Source organism: Chiloscyllium plagiosum, unplaced genomic scaffold (assembly GCF_037043375.1).
Source record: "Chiloscyllium plagiosum isolate Xiang-an unplaced genomic scaffold, Cpla_swu_hap1 HiC_scaffold_1, whole genome shotgun sequence".
Classification (NCBI taxonomy): domain Eukaryota; kingdom Metazoa; phylum Chordata; class Chondrichthyes; order Orectolobiformes; family Hemiscylliidae; genus Chiloscyllium; species Chiloscyllium plagiosum.
In genome coordinates this window covers 2,992,201-3,016,875 of record NW_028270139.1, presented here as the reverse complement: position 1 = coordinate 3,016,875, position 24,675 = coordinate 2,992,201, and the positions used below count along the sequence as shown (strand labels likewise).

Below are 24,675 nucleotides of genomic sequence, written 5' to 3'. Positions count from 1 at the left end.
GCATGGGTTTATCTGGGCTATGGATGCAGAACATGTATTTTATGTTTAGAAAGTAGCTTAAGTGACCATTGGCCCCTTGGAGGATAACACTGAACTAATGTGACACTGGCAAGTGACAGAAACTTTGATACAAAAGTCTTTGTGGAATAGGCCATTTAATAAGACTCAAGAATAGTGAAAAGCAGGTGGCAGCAGGAGAATTTAAAGCAGTCATGATCATAAAAGGAAACATATCTATGATCATAAGAGGCATAACAGCATTTAAGATGAATCTGGACATACAGGAATGGGCAGGGAGCAGAGGGATACAGATTCTTGGAAAATAGGCAACGGGTTTAGGTAGAGGATCTGGATCGGCTCAGGCTTGGAGGGCCGAAGGGCCTGTACCTGTACTGTAATTTTCTTTTATTATACAAAGAAAACTTGCGTGATTAACTGCTAACAAGTGCCCTTGGTCTGAATAAAATATGCAGTTGTGAAGAAAGTGGGTGCATTGGTTGTAATCTTCAAAATTCTCTAGATTCTAGAATGTCCACAGCAGAGTGGAAAACTGCAAAGCTAACATCTCATCAAGAATGGAGGGAGACAGAAAACAGAACATTGTAGACCAGTTTGCTTAACATCTGTCATTGGGAAAATGCTAACGTTCATCATCGAGCAGGTAGTAGCTGAACATGGGGGAAACAAAATCATAATACAATCAAGCACAGTCAACATGGTTTTGAGAAAGGGAAACTGTATATGACAAATTTATTAATGTTTTTGAGGGAGATGAGAGCAGGTCTGATACAGGGGGTGTAGTGTATTTGGGTTTCCAAAATGCATTTGAAGTGCCACATAAAAGATTACTTCACTAGACGAAGTTCACGGTGTTGGAACGATCCATGATTAGAGGACTGACCGATTAACAGGTAATGAAGAATGAGGTTAAATGGGTAATTTTAAGTTGGTAGGCGGTGACTGTGGTGTGTCATTGGGATCAATGCTGTGGTCACAACTATTTATGATCATATTGATGGCTTGTTTGGAGGAAAGATTTTATTATCATATTTTCTGCTAATGTGAGGTACAAAAGCAAATTGTGGGGAGGATACAAATGGTCAGTGAAAGGATGTAGATAAGAAAATGAATAGGCAAAAATTTGATAGACTGAGTATAGTGTGTGGATGTGAGGTTGTCCACTTTGGCAAGAGGAATTGAAAAGTGAAACACAATGCTGCAGTACAAAATCATCTAGATTTCATTGTACAATACACAAAGCCAGCATGCAGGTCATAGAGATGTACAGCACTTTACCACTTCCTTTGGCAGCTCATTCCATACATGCACCACCCTCTGCATGAAAACGTTGTCCCCTCGGTTCCTTTTAAATCTTTCCTCTCTTAGTATTGAAGGAAGTTGTGAAGGAAAGTGCAATGTTGGTTTTTATTGCAAAATGGGTGAGTATTAAAATAGCTGCAACTGGTTAACGCATTGGTGAGACCACCCCGAGAGTACTGTGCATGGATTTGATCATTAAATTTTCAGAAGGTACATACTTATGTTGGAATTATGTCAGAAGAACGTTCATTAGACTGATTTCTGAGACGAAAGTAATGCCTTATAAATAAAGGTTGGGTAGGTTGGGCCTATACTCATTGCAGTTTAGAAGAATGAGAAACTACAAAAACAAAGTTCTGAGGATTCTTGACAGAGTAGATGCTAAGAAGGTGCCTCCTTAGGAGCGATGAGGAATCTAGAATTGGGGGCACAGTTTAAAAGAACAGAGCTGATGATGTCAGACAGATGAGAAATTTCTTGAATTGTTGATCTGTTGAGTTCTCTTCCATGAAAAGAAGTGGAGGCTCGTTCATTGTTAGCCTTGTCTCGCAAATATTCAGGGTTTTGATGTCCAAGGAGTTGAAAATGTAATGGAAAAGGCAGGAAAGTGAAGTTGATGCCACAATCAGATTGGCTTTTGACTGATTGAATGGTGGAGTGGTTTTGATGGGCTGCACGTTGTCCTACTTATGTAGAATTAGCTTGCTCTTTGTTTTTCCCATACATTTCTCTTTATCAGGAATGCTCAACTATCTCTTAGCATTCTACAGCAAGAGTAATGATCAGAAATCTGATACCGTACTTCATCAGCCAAGTTACTTAAGTTAGGATATGAAAATCGTTCTATTTTCTGTTTAAAGCATGGTGCATGTTAGGCTTTCCATAATTCGTTTTTGAATATTGTTTGTTCCATTGAGAAAGACACTATTCATCTTGTTCACACAACAGTACAAAAAAGCTTTGAACTTAGATCTTTCACTGTTTTTAAAATGAGAGAAAAAAATTTGTAATAACTCACGGAAATGTCTCTGGCAATACCAGCAATTACTGCCTATTCATAATTGCTCGTGAGAATGCGATGAGCACCTGCAGTGCAAGTCAGTTACAGTTTTTTTGTAAAACTTTTTTGATTCAGTAGAGGCATTTCAGGCCTTTTGAGAAGGAGTGACGATTACGTTGCATTGCTGTGGGTCACTTGATTAATGAAGTATGCTCCCTTCTCTAAGGGACATCAGTGAACCATTGAAAAGGTTCGGAAAAGATTTACAATACTGTTGCGATTAGAGGATTTGAGCTATAGGGAGAGGCTGAATAGGCCGCGGCTTTTGTTCCTGGAACGTTGGGGGCTGTGGGGTGACCTTATAGAGGTTTATAAAATCATGAGGGGCATGGACAGTGTGAATAGCTAAAGTATTTTTTCCCAGGATAGGGGTATCAAAAACTAGAGGGCATAGATGTAAGGTGAGAGAGGAAAGACTTAAAGGGACCTGACAGGTGGCTGTTTTCACGCAGAGGGTGGTGTGTGTATGGAATGAGCCGCCAGAGGACGTGGTGGAGGTGAGTATAATTTCAGCATTTAAAAGACATTTGGATTGGTCCATGACTAGGAAGGATTATGGCTGAAAATGTGTTGCTGGAAAAGCGTAGCAGGTCAGGCAGCATCCAAGGAGCAGGAGAATCGACGTTTCGGGCATGAGCCCTTCTTCAGGCTCTTGCCCGAAATGTCGATTCTCCTGCTCCTTGGATGCTGCTTGACCTGCTACACTTTTGCAGCAACACATTTTCAGCTCTGATCTCCAGCATCTGCAGTCCTCACTTTCTCCTAGGGAGGATTCTGCCAAATTTTGGCAAATGGGATGAGACCAGTTTAGGGTATCTGGTTGGCACAGCTGAATTGGACCAAAGGCTCTGTTTCCATGCTGTGTGATTCTGTTTCATTTGATCTTATCCTTAATGGTTATTTTTGTTAATTGATGTACTGCAGTTAACCAACTATTGGAGTGGAGGGTTATGCAAAAAAGTAGCACACATAATGGTTTTACTGCCCTGGTTTTCAGAAAACCCATGCAGAACCCCTTGATAGTTGTTCCATGACCTGTAGGACAGTTCATCTAAAACTGAAATTGCTGGAGAAACTCAGCAGATCTGGCCACGTCTGTGGAGAGAAAACAGTAAACATTTTCAGTCTGGTGATGACTGTTTAGATATCCAGTATCTGCAGTTCTTTGTTTTATTTTAGAGTTCATTTAAAATTTTACTTTTAACATATGTGTATACTGCATCTTACAGCTTTTGAGATGTTCCATGTTTCTTATGGAATTAGTGCTGTTCTGTAATTCATTGCCATTTTCTGACTTTGTAACTTACGATAATTTATCAGTTAAAATAATAGTAGCATTGGTATATCTTGATAGATGATGATCAAGGCTCCTTGCAATGCTGTGCATTTGGGAAATCACCACCTTTATAACAGTTATTGACTCCTGATCGAATGGCTAGAGGTGTGAAACTTGGAGAGAGAGTGATTTGTTCCATTGTAGAATATGTGGGCGGCACGGTGGCCCAGTGGTTAGCACTGCTGCCTCACAGCGCCTGTAGACCCGGGTTCAATTCCCGACTCAGGCGACTGACTGTGTGGAGTTTGCACATTCTCCCCGTGTCTGCGTGGGTTTCCTCCGGGTGCTCCGGTTTCCTCCCACAGTCCAAAGATGTGCGGGTCAGGTGAATTGTCTATGCTAAATTGCCCGTAGTGTTAGGTTAAAGGGGTGGATGTAGGGGTATGGGTGGGTTGCGCTTCGGCGGGTCGGTGTGGACTTGTTGGGCCGAAGGGCCTGTTTCCACACTGTAAGTAATCTAATCTAATCTAATCTAATCTAAAACTGGTGTAATGTCAATACAATGCCAACAGATTTGTTGTTGTCTCTTTGAGTGGCTAGACATGCTATAAACTCACCTTACAGCTGATTTCAAGGCACATGTTTTAGCAAGTAATTGACTAGGTACTGTAATGACTGATTCTGATCAATTATTACACTCTGTTTGTGAGCTTAAAAATCAGACGAGTTGAGATTTTAGCTGATTTAAGAGTGTGAGCACTCTTTTTCTATGCTTTTGGACCAATGGCTTTGTCAGTTTCAGGTCTACTGTCAAGGATTTTTGCACATGTTTTTAAATTAGCGTTGTCTTTGCTGACAGATTTATTTTCTTTTAACAATAACTAATCTTTGGACACATCCTAGCAACAGTATCTAGGATCTACACACAATTGAGTAGTTCTGATGATAGAAATCTCAGTTTAACCTCCCTGTAATTTTACGATAAACAAGTGAGCATTTTATTAGCTCCTTTTCTAATGGGGCCTTCAGTAATCTCAAACTACTTAGGACTAAGTGGTTAGTTATTATAATGGCAGTGATCTTGTGTTGATGTAGCAATTGTGCCGTAATTGACATAGGTCACTGTCTTTATATCCTTATTATCCTTGAGACTTTACCTATGGTATATTTAGCATATTTACATTGAGGTTTTGAACTCAAACCCACCCAGTACAAAGAAACCCATTGTTTATTGATCACAAACTTATTCAGACATTGTCTGTATGAATTTAATCTTGACCCAACATTTCAATCCTCAGACTTTTACTTTTTGATTGTTTCACATGATTCCTTCTTGACTGACAGTTTGTGATCTCTAAATGGCTTGTCTAATCTCTGCTATGCCTGTTTTGGCTTAATATTCTTTGCATCTGGATGTGGTTTGATTGCTGCTGTGGACCTAAATATTAAGACTGCGATATAGCTTGATTCTTTTCAGGCCTTTCTAGTACTCACTACCCTCTACCAGTGTTAACTTTCTCCCCATTTATGACCTTGATGCCTGTTATTGACTATTTCGTCTCTTCTCCATTTTTTGCCTTGATTAGTCTTTTATTCTGGCAGTGTTCCACATTTGAACTTCCGTTTTCCGAAGCCTATGGCTACACTTTGTCTCTGAGCAGTTTTCAAACAGGCACATTATTTTCTGTTAATTGACCTTGCATTCTGCTTTATGAGCAATAGAAGAAAGGAGCTTTGTGATTTTTGTTTTGTGAAGTTGGAAGTGATTCTCAATTTTCAAACAAGTATTCTTGCAAAACCAGTTTCTTGTTCCTTGCCTGATCATAGAAGGAAGATATTTGATTAAAATGAATTTACATGTTCATCTGGTCTTAGCTTAGGCATGAGAGAACATAAGATATTAGAGCAGATTTAGGCCGTTTGACCCATCAAGTCTGCTCCACCATGGCTGTGGTTTCTCAACCCCATTCTCCTGTCTTCTCCCAATAACCCTTGATCCCAATACTAATCAACAACCTATCTATGTCTTAAATACGCTCAATTACTTGGCCTCTGTAGCCCTCTGTTGCGTGTGTTACACAAATTCACCATCCTCTCGCTGAAGAAATTATTCCTCATTTCAGTTCCCAAGGGTCCCTTCACTGAGACTATGCCCTCTGGTCCTTGTCTCTCCTATGAGTGGAAACACCTTCTCCATTTCCAATCTGTCCAGGCCATTCAGTATTCTGTAAGTTTGATTCTTCCTCAGTGTTCTAAATTTCAAGAACAGACCAAGAATTCTCAACCACTCCTTGTATGATAAGCCCTCCATCCCCGACAACATTCTTGTGGACTCTCTCACCCCAATGCTCGTGCATCCTTCCTTAGATATGAGGCCCAAAACTGCTCTCAATAATTCAAATGTGATCTAACCAGAGTCTTATACAGCCTCTGCATTCTAGCCCTTTTTAAATGAATGCTAACATTGCATTTGTCTTTCTAATTGCCAACTGAACCTGCATGTAACCTTAAGAGAATCCTAAACTAGAACTCTTCAGATTTCTGAAGAGTTTCCTGTTTAGAAAATACTCTGTCTCTATTCTTCCTACCAAAGTGCTTAGCCTCATACTTTCCCACATTGTATTCCATTTGCCACTTCTTTGACCACTCTCCTAATCTATCCCAGTCTTTCTGCACCTTCCCCACTTCCTCAATACTACCTGTCCCTTTTAATACCATTCGCAAACTTAAAAACAATGCTCGAATAAGAAATTTTGTTTTAGAATTAGAATCCCTACAGTATGGAAACAGGCCCTTCTTCCCAACAAATCCACACCGACCCTCTGAACAGTAACCCACTCAGACCTATTCCCCTATCCTATATTTGCCCCTGAGTATGCACCTAACCTACACATTCCTGAACACTACGGGCAATTTAGCATGGCCAATTCACCTGACCTACACATCCCTGAACACTACGGGCAATTTAGCATGGCCAATTCACCTGACCTGCACATCTTTGGATTGTGGGAGGAAACTGGAGCACCCAGAGGAAACTCTCAGACACGGACAGAATATGCAAGCTCCATGCAGACAGCCGCCTGAGGCTGGAATTGAACTCAGGTCCCTAGGGCTGTGAGGCAGCAGTGCTAATCACTGAGCCACCATGCTAACAAAGATGGGGAGCATGAAAAGTTGGCAAAGTGCAGCAGGCTTCAGGATCTTGAGAGGAAGAACAAAAGAAACAGGACCTGAAGATGTCCATATGACCCCCTATAGAATGCTCTACCATTCAGTATGATCATGACTAATTTGCCTCAACTCCACTTTCCTGCTTGCTGCCCATATGCCTTGATTTCCTGAGGTCTTAGCTTTAAAAATGTTCAACAATGTAACATGCACAATTGTGCAGTCTGGATAATTAGAAAGATTCCCGACTGAGTGAAGAGGCAACTCCTCAACTCGGCCTTAAATGCTTAAATAACCCCTTATTTTGAAACTTTGTCCTTGTGCACTAGATTCCTCAGCCAGAGAAAATGACCTTTTGGAGGTGTCTGTCAAGTGCTGTAAGATTCACAACAACCAGAGCAAAATGCTGTGGATGCTGCGAATCTGAAACTAAAACCAAAAGCATTGGTGACACTCAGGCCTGGCAGCCACTGTGGAGAAAGAAACAGATAGTTAATAGTTCAAATCTAATATGACCTCTTCAGAACTGAAGGGGGCCAGCAAAATGAAGGGTTTACTGCAGGAAAAGGTGGAGAGGAGCAGATAGAAGAGGGTGACCGAGATTAGAAATTATAGATATCACAACCAAAAGACAAAGTCGTGGTGTAGAGGTGAGAATTCCAGAGCAGGCACTACTGGCAGAATCCAGGTCAGTTCTGCTGTAAACAAAACTCATAAGAACCAGACTCTGGTGGGAATGGAACGATGAAGGAAACAAAACGGAACATCGCGGTCATTGTCTATGTTGTTCAACTCAGTATTGAGTCCAAAAGAGTCTGTAAAGAGCCTAAATGTAAAATGAGGTGTTATTGCTCCAACTTGCGCAGCAGACCTGAGACAGTAATGGGACAACAAGAGTAAGATGATGCATTAAAATGACAAAGTGGTTGGAAGCTCATGGTTATTTCGAGGCTCTGCCCACCACACTGGGGAAAATCCTCAGGTGAGAAAAAGGAAAACATGTTGGAAAGACATCAGTGGAAGATTTGTAACAGATGTGGCAGAGACAAAAACTGGACAATAGGATGGAGTCCTTGCAGAAACTGGATGTAAGCAAGTATTGTTGAGGTCGATGTGGGATTCATTTAATTTATCACTGGAAATGTGGACAGAACTTGAGGAAAGGAAGATTGAAGATGATAGGGGGAAATTTGATGCAAAATTGATGAGTTTTCTTGCTCTGGCTGACTGCTTGCAACCACATTGATGACATCCATATACTGGAGAGGGAATTGTAGGTGGGAGCCTCATTGGGATTTTAGCAAGCAATGTTTCACAAATCTTACAGAGACTTATAAAATCCTAACAGGACTAGACAGGGTAGATGTAGGGAGGATGTTCCCCATGGTGGGTGTGTCCAGAACCAGGGGTCACAGTCTAAGGATTCGGGGTGGACCATTTAGGATGAAGATAAAGAGACATTTCTTCACCCAGAGAGTGTTGAGTCTGTGGAATTCATTACCACAGGAAGTAGTTGATGCCAACACATTGAATGAATTCAAGAGGTGCCTCAATATAGCCCTTGGGGTAAATGGGATCCAAGGTTATGGGAAGAAAGTAGGATTAGGCAATTGAGTTAGATGATCAGCCATGATTGTGATGAATGGCCGAGCAGGCTCAAAGGGCCGAATGGCTGCCTCCTGCTCCTATCTTCTAAGTTTCTATGAAACAATGAGTCTCCTGGGAAGTCCTGTCTGTGGATTTTAGGAAGAAGGTTGAAATGGGCTTCATGAGATTGGGAAAAAGTGAGGACTACAGCTGCTGGAAATCAGAGTCGAGAGTATGGTGCTGGAAAAGCACAGCAGGTCAGGAAACATTCAAAGAGCAGGAGAATCAATGTTTCAGGCATAAGCCCTTCATCAGGACTGCTCCTTGGATGCTGCCTGACCTGCTGTGTGTTTCCAGCACTCCACTCTTGACTTTGAGATTGGGAAATGTGGGAAGTTGTGGAAGGAAGATCTTTGGAGGAGCTGAGGGCAGTAACAGTTCTGACTTCAATAACTCAATGTTCAGTGGTAGTGCCATGGGGGAGATGGGAAGGTGTATCTGAGAGTTGGCTCTCAAAGTAGAGTTCAGAATGTCAGATGATAACATTTTTGTCAGTAGTTTTGATAATAAAGTTAGAGTTAGACCTGAATGAATGGAGTGCAGCAAATTCAGAGGTAGACGGGTTATTGTGCGAGAGGAGTACAGAAATTTAGGCCAATGCCATGTTGACAGTTCTTCATGATAAGATCAAAAGTGGCTAAGAGACCAGAGGAAGAGGTCCAGATGGAAGGAGCATATTGGAGATGGGTGAAAGTGTCTGTTGAGCTGGAGAGCATTCTGCTTAAAGAAGGCCTTATGGAAAAAGAGTTCAGTTTTGCACTGGGCCTGAAATGTTTTGAGTTAGAGCATAAGGAAATAAAATCAAACCGGAGTCCTTTGCTGAGCCCAGATAATTTTAGGTCAGAATGGAAGATCAGAGGGTATTGTGAATACATGACGAGAGGTGGAATTAGAAGACGGGGTTGAGCTCTAAGGATACTGAATGGGAGGAAGGATCTGGAGTAGCATTGGTACCTGTACCATGTTAAGGAATGCAAGGTCCAACACCAGCTCCCAAAAGCATTCATAATAGGGATCCTCTTCTCACTTTGTACTTTTTAGTCTTAGCATTTACCAGATATTTTTGCAATGATCCCAGAAATAAATGCACCATTCCTCCCCTCTTCTGTCTCCTATGTTCAGCACCATCATTCCTTTCCAAAAGCATAGGTTTGACACTGGCACTGCTTCTAATCGCCTCTTCATTTAATTCACAGCATTTTGTGCACGCTTCATATACCCCTTAACCAGCTTTGACATTCGATACCCTAAACACATTTTCTAGGTCAAGAAACAGTTTATATTAATTTCACGCAACTTAAGTAGCTATATTTACTCATGATCCCTTTGAATTGGGAGAATAAAATGCAGTGGATATGAACATATTGCTGACCATCTCCTCTCCACAAGTGCAACCTGTACATCTCTTGCACCATTTAATCACTTGCCCATTCTGACTGTTCCTTCTGAAGCCTCTTTAAGCTTTGTTGAAGGCCAAGGAGAGTTTTTTTTTAAATCACCCTGTTGAGAAAAGTTAGGGACACGACCACTGCACCTCAAGAGCTCTAAACAATTCTGTTAGTGCTGGACAGTAAACTGGCCTGAATATTGACTTTAATTAAACTTTAACTGTATTCTCCATTTCCTTTTTAGCTGACAGTATTTGTGGTATGAGATAGGGGTGTGCTGTTGGTATCTTGCATCAGGAGAAACAAATTGGTCTTGGGTTGTGAGCCTTTGCTGGACATGTGGGCTGCACAGTCATATTGACCTGCTTTTTTGTTCTTACTCAGACTTTGTTTTTGGAATCTGTTTGCTTTGCAGTTTTTCTACTTTAATTACTCTCTTTGTTATAGCTCCACACCATTTCACTTATTAATGCATTTTCTGTATTGTAGGTTTCTCATTATGTTTCCTGATTGTTTCATGAATATCACTTTACCAATTTAACTATCTCATGTTTCCCACTTAAATGCTTTGGTCATTCTATCTCTTGGTCTACCTGCAACTCTGTTTTTGGCCCTCCCCTTTCTGTTCATTTTAAAATTGTTTATTAATGTTATCTTCCAGTTTTGACAGTCTATACCTGAACCACCAATTTGTTTATATCTATGACTCTCCTAAACATTTTCTGACCTTGATTTTGTTTTGGATTTCCAACTGTAGTTTTCTTGCAATGTTTATGATTGCGAACAACCAATTCTTAGCATTGTGTTCCATGTTTGTCCGAGTGAAGGGAATTAGTGTGTGCAGTTTCCTCCTTCCTTTTAGAATTTTCATGTGAGATATTGCTTTTCAATTTTATTTTCCTTGTGGGAAGGACCCTGGGTAAGTCTTCATTCGTTCCAATTAGAATTTCATTCGCTTGGTTTAAGACAAGTTTCAGCTACTGATGGTTGAGAGTTCTGATCATTTAGGGCACATTTACATGAAAAATTGAGTTGGTGTAGTAATTTCTGCTTTGGACTAGTCCAAAATTAGCCTTTGAATCTACAGTCAAAGGCATAATTTGATATAAGCCTGGATTGATGTGCAGCAAAGCTCCTTGGCACAAGATTTTGTGATTGCTTTGATTTTCCATCATGTGGCATGTCAATTCAGTGTGATGTTAATCTTAGAGTACATAGCTTTCAAGATCCATTTGATCTCCTAGAGTTTGTACAGCTATAGTCAGATGTACAGCATAGGAACAGACCCTTCGGTCCAACTCGTCCATGCCGACCAGATATCCTAACCTAATCTAGTCCCATTTGCCAGCACCCGGCCCATATCCCTCTAAACCCTCCCTATTCATATACCCATCCAGATGCCTTTTCAATGTTGTAATTGTACCAGCCCCCACCATTCCCTCTGGCAGCTCATTCCATACACGTACCACCCTCTGCATGAAAACGTTACTCCATAGGTCCCTTTTAAATTTCCCCCCCTCACTCTAAACCTATGCCCTCTAGTTCTGGACTCACCCAAGGTAAAGGCCTTGTCTATTTACCCTATCCATGCCCCTCATTTTATAAATCTCTATAAAGGTGACCCCTCAGTCTCTGATGCTCAGGGAAAAAAGCCCCAGTCTATTTATTCGGCCTCCCCCTGTAGCTCTCATTCTCCAATCCTAGCAATATCCTTGTAAATCTTTTCTGAACCCTTTCAAGTTTCACAACATCCTTCTGATAGGTCACACTCGCAGTGGTTTGGAGTCTGTTTTTAGAATAAAGGCAATTTAAACATAACAGATGTCAGCTTTATTAGCTTAGTGTAAGAAGTCTAATATCTTTAATGTACACAACACTATTGAGTTTAATGTACAAAGTCCAGTGTAATTTTGGAATGCTTACCAATGTTTTTGCAGTTACTTTCCTCATATTTTTTGTTAGGCTATTGTCTGATGCAGTTTCTAGATTTTGGTCACCCATTAAAGAATAGTTTCAGGCCAAGGATGTACTCCGTGGTACAGGGATCCAATTCTTCTTGGAAACGCCTTTTGAATTAAATGTATTATACTCTATTAAAGTGTATTTGGTTATGTGACTTCCTTTTCTTTTGATATTGATACACACCTAATGAGTACTAATTCACTTGTTTTTTTTTGCCTGTTATTTTTGTGAGGAAGGTGAAAAGATGATTGTGTGATTTTAGCAGATAGAATAATAGTGATTGCAAAGAAAAGGCAGACAGAATTCTGGCAGCCTCTTAAATCTGCGGAAATGCAACAAGTTATGTATTTATAATGTGTTTCGTAGGTGCGTGATAACAGGACCAAGTTTCTGGTTGAGGTGAGAAACTGATCCAACTGTGATAGGGATTTTAGAATGTATTTTAATCTTGCCCTAAATTCTCCCATCCCCTCCTTGTCCTTCGGCAAGTTGACATAGACATTGACAATAGTAACTTGTGATTTCTTTGCAGTGGAAAGAAAGGAAATCTATTCAAATTCTGAAAAATACTTTCTTGTATCTTGCACATTTGACATCTCTGATAAGTAATTTTTTTCTGTCAGCACTCAGTCTGCAAAGAGCAGGTTAAAATGCCGAAGGCGATGGTTAAAGTCAACACTTTGCACACAAGCAATATGCATGGTTTCAGTGGGAGGAGAAAGTATAAACCTGATCTCCTAATTAGCAACCCTATGAAAATTTCTATTCCACCTACATTGTTGCATCTTAACATCAGTGACCTGGTTAAAACTAAAAATCATACAGCACCAGGTTATAGTCCAATAGGTTTATTTGGAAGTACTAGCTTTCGGAGCTCTGTTCCTTCGTCAGGTACCAGATAGCTACCTGATGAAGGAGCAGCGCTCCGAAAGCTAGTACTTCCAAATAAACCTATTGGACTATAACCTGGTGTGTATGATTTTTAACTTTGTCCACCCCACTCCAACACCGGCACCTCCACATCATGGTTAAAACTACTGTTCATTTATCTTCTGCTTTTCTTTCCCCCAGAAAATAGCCCTCATTACACTGAGAATAGGTAAAGACAATGACTGCAGATGCTGGAAACCAGATTCTGGAGTAGAGTGGTGCTGGAAAAGCGCAGCAGTTCAGGCAGCATCCAAGGAGCAGGAAAATCGACGTTTCGGGCAAAAGCCCTTCATCAGGAATACAGGCAGAGTGCCTGAAAAGTGGAGAGATAAATGAGAGGAGGGTGGGGTTGGGGAGAAAGTAGCATAGAGTATAATAGTGAGTGGGGTTGGGGATGAAGGTGATAGGTCGGGGGGGGAGGAAGGGGGAAGGTAGCAAAGAGTACAATGGGTGGATGGGGGTGGGATGAAGGTGAGAGGTCAGAGAGAAGGGTGGAGTGGATAGGTGGAAAGAAGATAGGCCGGTAGGACAGATCATGGGGACGGTGCTGAGCTGGAAGTTTGGAACTGGGTGGGGTGGGGGAAGGGGAAATGAGGAAACTGTTGAAGTCCACATTGACCAATAGAACAAAGAAACAGCATGTTGCACTTGATTGAGTTTATAATTTTAGGCTAGAAATCAAAGAATGTATAGGACTGTCCTGTGAATTTCCTTAACAGCATCACTAATGACATGAATTACACCCATCTTAGATAACCATTAGATGTACATATTGCCAAGAGCAAGAGATTATGGTTAGTAATTGTAGTTGCTGGCAATGAGGCAACACTCCAAGGCACGTTGAGGAGTTGTAGCTTTAATTCTTTAATCTTTTCTGTAATAAAATGTTTGGATTTGTTGGAACTTCATAACTTCTGCTTTGGTAACTGGAAACAGATAATATTTTCTAAAATTAGAGTTTTACAATATAATTATGAAATCTCGAAGCAGTTTTTCCACAAGATATTAGGAATCTGGAATTGTCTTCTCTAGAAGGCTGAGTGTGGCACAAATAGAAATTTTCAAGATTGTGGCTGATGGATTATTGTTAGTATTGTTAGATATGGGAGTTGAGGGGCGTACCAGCCATGATCTAACTGAATAATGGCACAGACTCTGGTGTACATGGCAAACAACGTCTAGTATGTTTAATCTGCATGTGAGGTACAAGTTCAGTCTATGTTCCTATTAGGTAGTGTGGAGGAAGTTGCGGCTCAAGTTTTTCAGTTCAGCCAAAATATCTTTCATTCTCTTTTATTGTAATTGAAAAGAGATTTCCAAAAGCATAAACCAAGAAGCAGCAAGAATTGGAAGTACAAAAGTGGAACGTAGGAAAGCAAATAAAGCACCAAGTGCAGTTGCTAATGGGAATCAATTTTGCAATCAATGGGAAGCTTGGCCATAGCTTGGCTGACTAAAATACTGCCAGATGTGTGAAAGAAATATTAAGTAGTGCTTTTCACAGAGTATTGTTCCAGAGAATGAACAGGATTTGATTCAGATATGAAAAGAACAGAAACTTGATCTTTTTTTCCCAAACAGGAGTATAAACTTAACTCTTGTGGGGTGTACAAAAGAATTGGAGGAAAAAAACCTTTGGAATGAAATGGAGTTGAATTTCCTCAACACCATCACTAATGACATGAGTTACACCCACCTCAGATAACCATAAATGCAAAGCACAAACTGCTGAACAATGCAGTCCCAGAACTGATGTTAGAAAGAATGAAATTAATTATCGAGCTCAGCAAGTAAACAGGCTGTTTATTTTAGAAATGCAAATTGAACCTGAAATTAGTCAATGAATTCTTAATTTGACAAGAAGAACTGTTGCTTCTTTTGAGATTTTGGTGGGGTCTGCTTTTTCATTCTCATCAATTGTTGTATTTGGTGATGTAGTCATGTAGTAACAATACCTTTTATATTTGAGTTGACGGATGGACATTTGGATTCTCAGCAGCATTAGAATAATTCATCAATATCCTTAATTATTAATGATTCCCCATTAAACCTAAAACCATGGCTTTCTAAGAAAAGCATTAATTTCCTAGGAATAATAGTATTTAAATTACTAAGTGAAAACAGGAGAAAGTTAGCAACAGACGTTTCTTCAAATTAATTGCCACACACTTCTGCACAAACCCCATCACTTCTAAATAGTCTGTGAAGGTCACAGCTGACGTGTTTCCATTGCATCTGCACATATTACCTAGTTAGTTATAACCTATTTAGTGCATCTTGAATCTCCAATCTTAGGCTTAAATGTAGTAATTGATGCAGCATTCATTACTTTAGCATACTGTACATATGTTTTTCCACATATAGCAGTTCTTGAATATACAAACTAGAAATTCCAAATATATTTGCAAGGAATTCATTAATCAGTGATTTAAAGTTTTCTTAGTTCCCAGTTAGCAGTGTTGACAGGATTAAAACTGATTGCTGTCTTTTGCAACCTTTCACCACCCTCCCTTGGGGCAACCTATTTCTCCATCCATCCACCTTCCACCTCTCCTTTCGTAAGCATTCGGATTTCATTTAACCTAATCGTTCTGCATCAAAGGAAACCAAGTATGACAGTTTACTTCGAGAGGGATAGACAGAGGAGTTATGTTAACTTAGTATAGAACTTTGGTTAGCCAATGGTTTGAAAACTGTTGGAGTTCTAGTTGCCATATTGTGAGATACTGAAGAGTGTGCAAAAAGTAATTAACAAGAGTGATATCAGAACTGTGAAGCTGCATTTCTTTGACCTCTCTGTCTCCATTTCAGGAAATTAACCATCCACTGCTATCTGCTACAAAGCCACTGACTCCTATAGCTCCCTTAACTACAGCTCTTCACACTCCATGTCTTGCAAGGACTCCATCCCATTCTCACAGTTCCTTTGCTTAGGTCACATCTGTTTGGATGATGCCATTTTCCAAAACAGCGCTGCTGACATGGCTTGATTCTTCTATGACCATGGTTTCCCAGCCATTGTGGGTGACGTGGCCCTTAACCACATCCAAGCTATTTTCTATGCTTCTACCCTTGGCCCTTCCCATTGCTCTCACCAGTGGGATTGGGTCCCCCTTGTCCTCACTTTTCATCCCACCAACCTCCACATTCAAAGGATCATTCTCCTCCATTTCAGACAGCTCCAGCAGAACACAGCCACCAAACACTTCCCATCACTTCCCCCATCTGCATTTTGCAGGTATCATTCCCTTGGTGCCCTCTAGTCCATTCCACAACCACCAACACCAACCCCCTCTCCATAATGCCTTCCCATGTAACTGCAGAAGGTGCAACATCTGCCCCTTCACCTCTTCTCTATTCACCATCCAAGGGTCTAAACAGTCTTTCCGGGTGAAGCGGCATTTCACCATTACCTCCTTCAATCTTGTATATTATATTCACTGCACTCAATGTAGCCTACCCAACATTGGAGAAATCAAACGCAGATTGGGTGACCATTTTGCGGAACACCTCTGGTCTGCGCGCAAGCAGAGCCCCAACCTTCCTGGTAGCTGGTCATTTTAAGAGTGTCCACTTGTAAGCCCACATGTCTGTCCTCTGCATGCTGCAGTGTTCCAGTGAATCACCTCACAAACTGGAGGAACAACATCTCCTTTTCAAACTAGGCACTTTACAACCTTCTGGACTCAATATTGAGTTCAACGCCTTTAACCCCTTACCCGGCAAAGACGAGTTAACTTGTCTTCACCCAATTTGTCTTTTTCAGAGTGCGACGAGTAAACTCGTCCAAAACATATAATTTCAAAAACAGCCACAGACGAGTTTATACGTCAATTCTCGGCATTTCTGGGCCCTTCTCAGCTAGAAACGAGTATACTTGGTGACTCATACGTCTGGTAGCTGTGTCTCTTCCACCTCAGGCATTACAAGAAGCGTCGACGCACCACTTTTGGACACACACTGTCATTCGGTTTTTTCTGTTTTGTTTTACAAATTACGCCCAGATGTCGAGCTCAGAAGATGACAATGATTATGAACCTTCTATTAGAAGCTTGGATACATCAGATGAGAGTGCAAGCTCGTCTGATAATGGCTATTCTCTCTCAAGTGAGGAGGAGGAGGAGGAGGATGGACGAATTTGGTGTCGACATGTGGTGTCGGAAGAATGCATGCTTCCTCCACCACCACGCTTCCCATTCACTGGAAATCCTGGAATATCAATTGATCAAGACACAGCTGATATGACTCCTTTGGATTTTTTTAGTCTTTTATGTGACAACAGAATTATTGATCGAGTTGTGGATGAAACTAATCGCTTTGCTGAACAAATTGGAGAAAGAGATTGTATGTGGCGCCCTGTAACAAAGGCAGAAATTTGTGTGTTTTTCGCCTTGAAAATGCTTGGGGGTATTGTGAAAATGCCAGATCAAGAAATGAACTGGTCGAAAGATGAACTACTTGAAAGACCAATTTTTCGGAAGCTGATCAGTTTGAAACGCCATAATAAGATAAAACAGTATCTTCATTTTGTGAATAATGAAACTTTTGATGCAGAAACACATCCCAACCCAAAATTGTATAAAGTTTATGATGTGTTTATGATGTTTAGTGAGAACTTTATGAAATGTTATACCCCTAACCAAGATTTATCTATAGACAAAAGCCTTATGCTGTTCAAGGGAAGGTTAGGATGGGTGCAGCACATACCTCTAAAAAGGAGGAGGTTTGGAGTGCAGTATTTTTTTTTGTGTGAAGCAAAGACTGGATATGTGTATAGAGTAATCATTTATGTTGGCAAAGGAACACAGTTTGACTCAGAATATAGTGAATATCCCATGAGTTCTCGTGTTGTGTTGTCTCTGATGAAGCCTTTACTTGGTAAAGGTTATTGTGTTACTGTGGATAACTTTTACACTAGTCCGCAATTAGCTGATACTCTGGTTAGTCACTACACTGATATTTATGGAACTCTCCATTTGAATAGAAAGGAAGTGCCTGACCAGCTGAAAAGGGCAAAATTGAAAAAAGGGGAAGTTGCAGCATTTCAGAGAGGTAAGGTAATGATTCTTCGTTGGAAGGACAAGAAGGACGTTACAATGCTTTCAACCATTCACAACCCCATTATGAAGGATGTTGAGACAAGACAAGGGCCTGTGAAGACACCAACAGTTGTATATGATTACAATTTTACAATGGGTGGAGTTGACAAGGTGGACCAACAACTAGTAGATTATCCCATCACAAGGAAATGGGGTAAGAAATATTACAAGAAAGTCTTCTTCCATTTGATGGATCTTGCGGTATGGAATTCTTACATCTTGTACAGTGTAGCAGTCACTGAGGCAGGAAAAAAAGCCCTCACACACCTGAAATTTCGTATGCAGATTATACGAGATATCATCGCAAAATATGGGGCAGATTTACAAACTACTAAAGTAGTAGGGAGACCTTCGACTTCACCAGGATGTTCGCGTTTTACACCAGGACATTTTCCAATGGAAGTCCCAGCAACAGAAAAGAAGACAAATCCAACAAGAAAATGTGCAGTGTGTTGTCTGAAACGTGACCATAGAGGGAAACCAGTCAGGAAGGAGTCACGATATATGTGTAGACTCTGTAATGTACCTTTATGTGTAGTACCATGCTTTGAAAAATACCATACCAAATAATCATTCATAAAATGCCAGAGAAAGTAAAATGTATGGGAAGATGAGGTAAAATGAAAGATAAAATAAGTACAATATTTTATTTACATTTACTTTTGGTTATGAAAATTGAAAAAAAAATTTTTTGAGAAGACATGCTTAAAAAAAGTAAAATAAATGTGTAATTCCCCTTTACTTTAGGTGATAAAGTTGGGAAAAAAAGCAACAAATTAAAAATAAATTTAAATATATGGGAAGACTAGTTATCTCGTTTTTGCCGAAAATGGTATCTTCAAATTAAAATTTCAAGTAAAATATTGGAAATAGATAAAAACAAAAGTTATTTCCATAATCAGCATTAAAAATACTATAAAAAATATTTAAAAATTCGTCTGAAAATGAAACGTTTTCTCCAAATAAAACTCGCCGGGGAAGGGGTTAAATTGTGAGCCAAAACCCATTTCTTTTAGTTTATCCTGTCCTCCACTCCCCCCATTCCACTTAAGTTCTTTCAACTCTGGAGACACACCATTGTTCTGTCATTCTCACATTCTGATCACCTAACCCGAACTGTCAACAGCTTTTTTCCATCAACATCCTGCACCCTCTGCCCCCACCTCTATCCCGCTCAAACTGTAGCATAAATGCTGTCCCTTCCACACTTCACTTCACTTCACTTCCGCTGTGATGAAAAGCCATTTAGACTTGAAAGGTTAGCTTGCTGTCTGTCCATGGGTGCTGTATTTCCAGCAATTGTCGTTTTCTGTTGGGTAAAGATTGGGCAGGCTTTATCGCTTTTTCTCTTGAAAGGAGATTCTTGATGGGCTATTTGAATGACTTTTTTTTTAATATTATGAAAGTATTCAATAGACATAGAAGACCATTTTCCAGTTGTGGGAAGAACAAAATTGGAGGCTGTAGATAAAAGGTAATTATTAAGGAACTAAATGGAGAATTCAGAAGAAGCTCTTGGGGAGTGATGAGAATATGGACCTTGCCGCCACAGGGTGTAATTGAGGTGACTAATGTGAATGCATCTAAGGGGGATCTTAGGTAAGTATATGAGGGAGAAAGGAATCAGGCTTATGCTGATGAAATTGGATGAGAAAGCATGAGAAGAAGCTTGAGTAAAATAGAAATGGACTGTTTGGGTCCAGTTAGCTGTTTCCGTGCTGTATGTTCCAAGTAATTCAATGCCATATGCATGGACCCAAATAAAGGGGAAGGATAATTAAATTCAATATTGAGGACTAATAGATTTCAGGACTGTGACTTTTGAGAACAAGGGTCAAAGTGAGCCACATAAAATGGATGACCTTGTCCTCCCGTTCCAGTAGCCCCATATCAGTCAAAACAAGCACTCAGACACACTATGGCTCTACCTTCTTTACCTTTATTCCGAGCCATGGAGAGAAAGCGATCGCCCATGTACACAAAGACGAGTTCTCAGTCTTCTCTCAAACAGCAGATTCTTAAGGAATTATATAGTCCTCTCCAGGAAGCAGCATCCAAACAAGGCAACATCTATATTGATTTGGAGATGCCAGTATTGGACTGGGGTGTACAAAGTTAAAAATCTCGCATTGTCAGGTTATAGTCCAACAGGTTTAATTGGAAGCACACTAGCTTCATCAGGAGCAGCGCTCCGAAAGCTAGTGTGCTTCCAATTAAACCTGTTAGACTATAACCTGATGTTGTGTGATTTTTAACTCTATATTGATTGGGTGACTGTTACAATCAGCGAGCATCAACAGTAAATATTAAGCCATCTGGCATTGCACAATGTCACCTCATTAACTGGCATTACACAATAGATGTTCTTCACCTCGTTAAACCACTACCCTTGCCTCCAGCACCTCATTGTTTTCTGCAAGTTCTTATCTGGTCAAAGTCATGCTAGCCGAGCCTTTGTCCTGCAACCTTTAACTTAATTCTTTCCCTGACTACTCATACCTTATACACATTCTCCTTCCCTCCTTTTATCATTTCATGATAACCACCTAGATGACGCTACCATTTTTTTCATAAAATTTTACTGCCAATACTTAAGCAAGTTATTGACACACAGCATACAGTGATTATATCAACAAAAATTATTAGTCCATGCAGTAGATAGAATCTGCAGAATCCTCCTACATGGAAAAAAAATTTCACCAGTAAAGTTCTTAAATCCATGGTCCTTAGTGACCACTCCACCCCCTCCAGGTTGAGTGGAAATGAGCCAGTTCTCCAAAATCTCCTTCAGTAAAGTCCAACCTGAAAACAAAATCCAGTCTGCCCTTCCTATCACTGCATGGAGAAATCTGCATTCTTGGATAAGGGCAGTTAAATACTTAAAGCTGATGAGACTTCCATCCTTGCGGAGATGCTTCAGATGGAGGATACCAGCGCATCGGAGTGTGCAGTACAGCAGCAGGCTTGGTGAACGCTGCATTCTACGCTGTGTCTGCTCCTGCCCTGCTGTTAAATCTAACAAAGCCAACTGGCCTTGTGATGTTAGCTTGATCAGTGAACCTTCATATCCCTCAAGTGATCGAAAAACAAGGTAAAGCTCACGTGGTTTAATGTCCACAGGAAGGTCACTGACAAACAGCATACAGACCTCCTCTTCACTGTTGTTAGCTTCTTGACTTTTCATGCTCATAACTGGGTACCTGATTGGATCCGTTGGATCAGCTTGTGGTCCAAAGGCATGCTTTACCTGTGAATGGAGAAACTCGAGAGATGATGTTAGCTGCTGAAAGTATCTCAGCATTTCCTCTCTCTTGTTCCTTCCTTGTCAAGGTGGGTATCAGGACGAAGACTGTCCCATATTTAACTACACTAAACTGTGGCTGCCTAATCCAACATTCTTTGAATTATTGAGTCTGTTACTCTGTTCACTACTTATGACATTATCAAGTTTTATACAATCTAAATTGTATTGCTTAAACAAATCAGTCAATTATAAACAACAATCAGTGGTCCTAAAATCAAACCTTCGGGGGACCTCATTCAGGTTATTCAAAAATTATTTTCTTTAACAAATTAATACTTGGCTAATGTGAAAGCTGTTAGGAAAAGGATTTCAAACATCTGGAACAGGGAGAAAACAACAAAATGTTTCCTGTGGCTCAGCCATTGAAGGGGTAGTTTCAGTTCACATTTAAATCTCAAATATTTATGGGAAACAAATGCAGAATATATTAAAATATGTTCTCCAAATGAATCTTCCCAAATGAAACAGTTGGAATTAGAGTGGCAACTTTGGGAGAGATCACCCTTCTTTGAGTTTACAGTATGAAGGGGGCCAATGAAGTCTTAACAAAAATTAACAGAATTTAAGCAGCTCAGCCTCCAGTTCTGATATTCTCTAAAATCCTAACAAAACATCAAACTCAAAATGCACTCTGCTGTTTTTTTTTAATGCAGAGTGTTCACAAAAAGGAAAAATATTTTAATACAATACTCTCATCTTGCTAAAGCTTGACGACTGACACAGTTGTGTTTTGAAGCAGGCGTTGTAGAATTTCAGGCACATCGGAGCTCAAGGTCCTCAATCAATTTGTTTTAAGGTTACATGTTTGATAATTTTGAAAAGGATATAGTGTTGTATAATATGAATGTAAAAACCAAATCTGCCCTATTACATAGCCCACAAAACACATTGAATTGAGATCCTGATTCAGACAAGGCAAACCAGTCACTTAAAAGGATTTTCTGAACCAGTATTTTAACAAACAAAGATATTTAAATATCAAACCCTCTCAGCATGGCACAATTTACATTGAAACTCTTCACCCTCCCCCGACCCAAGTATTAGTACAACCTTAATTTCAGCGTTTCTCTTTCTTTCACATCCTCTCGATGAAGTTACACTTATAAAAAGAGAAAACCCTTTGCAGCGGACCACATGGCGCCGCAGTCCATGCCACTCCCTCTCCTAGAAGAAAGACTCACCGAGTCGAGCCTACAGCCTAGAAGTTGAGACTCCCACAACGAAAACCCAGACAAAGCTTCCCCGGCAGGTAATGCATTTCACTGTCGGGGTCTGGGCGGACCAGGTCCACTTCCTCACCCTTTTCCCAGTGACACCATGTGGTCCTAAAAGTACTTTTAATGGGAGCTGTGGGGGAGAAAGGCGATAACTTTAGGAGGTACCAAATTTTGTTCAGATATCTTTGTTTGACATTCCTGATTTCTAACTTTATTTTATGCTCCAGAGCCTCAAACTTCGTGTCTGTGGTACTCGAAGCTCCATTTCTTCAGGGGACTTTAACCCCCTTTTACCTAGGGGACTCCAACACGCAGAAATATCCAGAGGGGCGCCAAGTTTAAAATCTTACCTTGTGGGCCCGTCCGTCTCGAGATACTGGTGTTCTGGGCTTCGCAGACACTGTCAGATTGTAACTATTTGTTTGGACTCCTGCCTGACCTGCCTTTATTGTCGTCCCGTTTCCTTATCTCCGCATCAATCGAAGCAAACACTCAGACACAGAATGACTACCTTTATTCACCTTTATTCTGAGCCCTCTTAGACAAATTCTCAATCACTATTGGAAAGGAAAAGTTCTGAAAATGTTGATTATGGTGCCATTTTTTGTCTATTTTTATGTCATAGGTTGAAATAACCTCTGTAGGTATTATCAATTTTTTTTTCCTTTCCTTTCCAGGCTCAGGCAGCTATTGATGAAAGTACAGACAGATGCAATTATTTGAAATCAAACATTAGCTCATGCCTCCTAATAGTAACCACAGGTTGGAGGTGTGCAATTTCCTAATTTGTGCTCTGACGCGTTTTCGGAATGCAGAAGCAGAAAATTTGTTTTTAGATGATTAAGGAAAGTAAATGCAGGAATCGGTTGCTAATGGGGAAAGCAGTGGGAAAAATACCAATGACTGCAAAAGGGCCTGTGATGAGGACAAAGAAGTGGGTTGACCGTCACAACATACATGAATTTTCATGTAGGAATAAAGCCAGCTGCTCATTGTCATCTGTCTTACACAGTGTTGATTCTTTGTGTTGCAACACAGACATGCAGTCTCCTGAGAGATGTAAAAATAACCAGATAGAAGTGTCAGGCAATTCAGAAAAAATATCTGGCAAACTACTCTTAAGATACTTTATGAGGATTAAACTAACAAGGAATGGATGTGTACTGGATAAGCCATAACCTGTTCCCAGCCTGTTCTCCAAGAGAAGAATGACTGCCTGATATTGTTGCGGGATCAAAATATAAATTGGACTTGATCAAAGACCTACGATGACAAAATAAAATGTTTTATTTTATAATGAATTATCTCAGAAATAAGTCCTAATGCAATCACCAATGCTAATAGTGGACACATTTGAGTACTTGATTATCCAGCATAATGACCAGTGAATACATGTTTAATAACTGAAACAGCAAATTCAACAGACCTGGACGTCAATTGTTAAGTGAACATCGCAACTTAATTTATTTGGTATCTCAGTGCTGCTTGTTATACATTAGCTTTTTGTAATTTTCTGTTGAATTTTTTTTCCCAAAAGTTGCATAATTCAGCCTGCTTAGACATGGTACACAATGTCTTCCTATATCCTCTGAAAGTAAGAATTTAAAATTACATTTACATTATAAAATAGTTCATAATTTAATTTCAAGTGGAATTAAAAACCGATGAACAATTATGCTGGGGAATCTGTGCTTTGCATGCAGTAATGTCAAATTAAAATCGAGCAAATGACTCTCAATAATACATAAAATGCTTATTTATTTAATGTATCTAGTGTTTCCGTATAATTGTAACTAAATTGCTTTTCTGATTCATCTGCTTTTTTGGTTCATGTATAATGGTCTTTTTAAATAAAAAAGTTATTAATTCGTCTGTTTAGACATGTTATGACAATTTCAAGGCCAGTGGGACTTGAAACTGGTCTTCTGAACCAGAGATAGGGACACTACTATTACTCCATAAGACCCCTTTATCAATAGTCTATATTGACCTAATGAGTTTCAAATCCTGAATACTTAATTCCGCTCATGAGGCTGTAGGCACAAAATCGCAGAAAGATGAAAGCTTTCCGTTTACACTAACAGGTCACAAAGTAGCGAGCAAACAGTTGTTTCTGCCAGAAATAGATAGAACACTTAATATGCGAAAGGGAGAACTTGAGAATTAAGTAAATTAATGCAAATAAGTAATGACTTAAGGAGCTCTGGTAGTACGATGTTAGTCTCCCAATCTCTGTGCCAGAGTTTAGGCTGAATCTGTTGCTTTCCTTTTTTTTAAAAAAAGACTTTTACTTTCTAAACGGGC

At 40.0% G+C, this 24,675-nt stretch overlaps 1 protein-coding gene across 4 annotated transcripts in view; it reads left to right on the top strand.

The window, feature by feature from the left end:
• Positions 1 to 24,675, top strand: part of arfip1 (ARF interacting protein 1) — a 214,772-nt gene that overhangs the window by 747 nt on the left and 189,350 nt on the right. The window contains exon 1 of one of the 4 annotated variants that reach the window (XM_088000080.1): positions 623 to 661. The exons of 2 other annotated variants lie outside the window; for them this stretch is intronic. In XM_088000080.1, coding sequence (XP_087856206.1) covers positions 638 to 661 — 24 coding nt within the window. In that variant the 5' untranslated portion in view covers positions 623 to 637. Of the gene's footprint in view, positions 1 to 622; positions 662 to 24,675 lie in introns of those variants that run through there. One more of the 4 variants, XM_087999961.1, reaches the window with a different exon arrangement.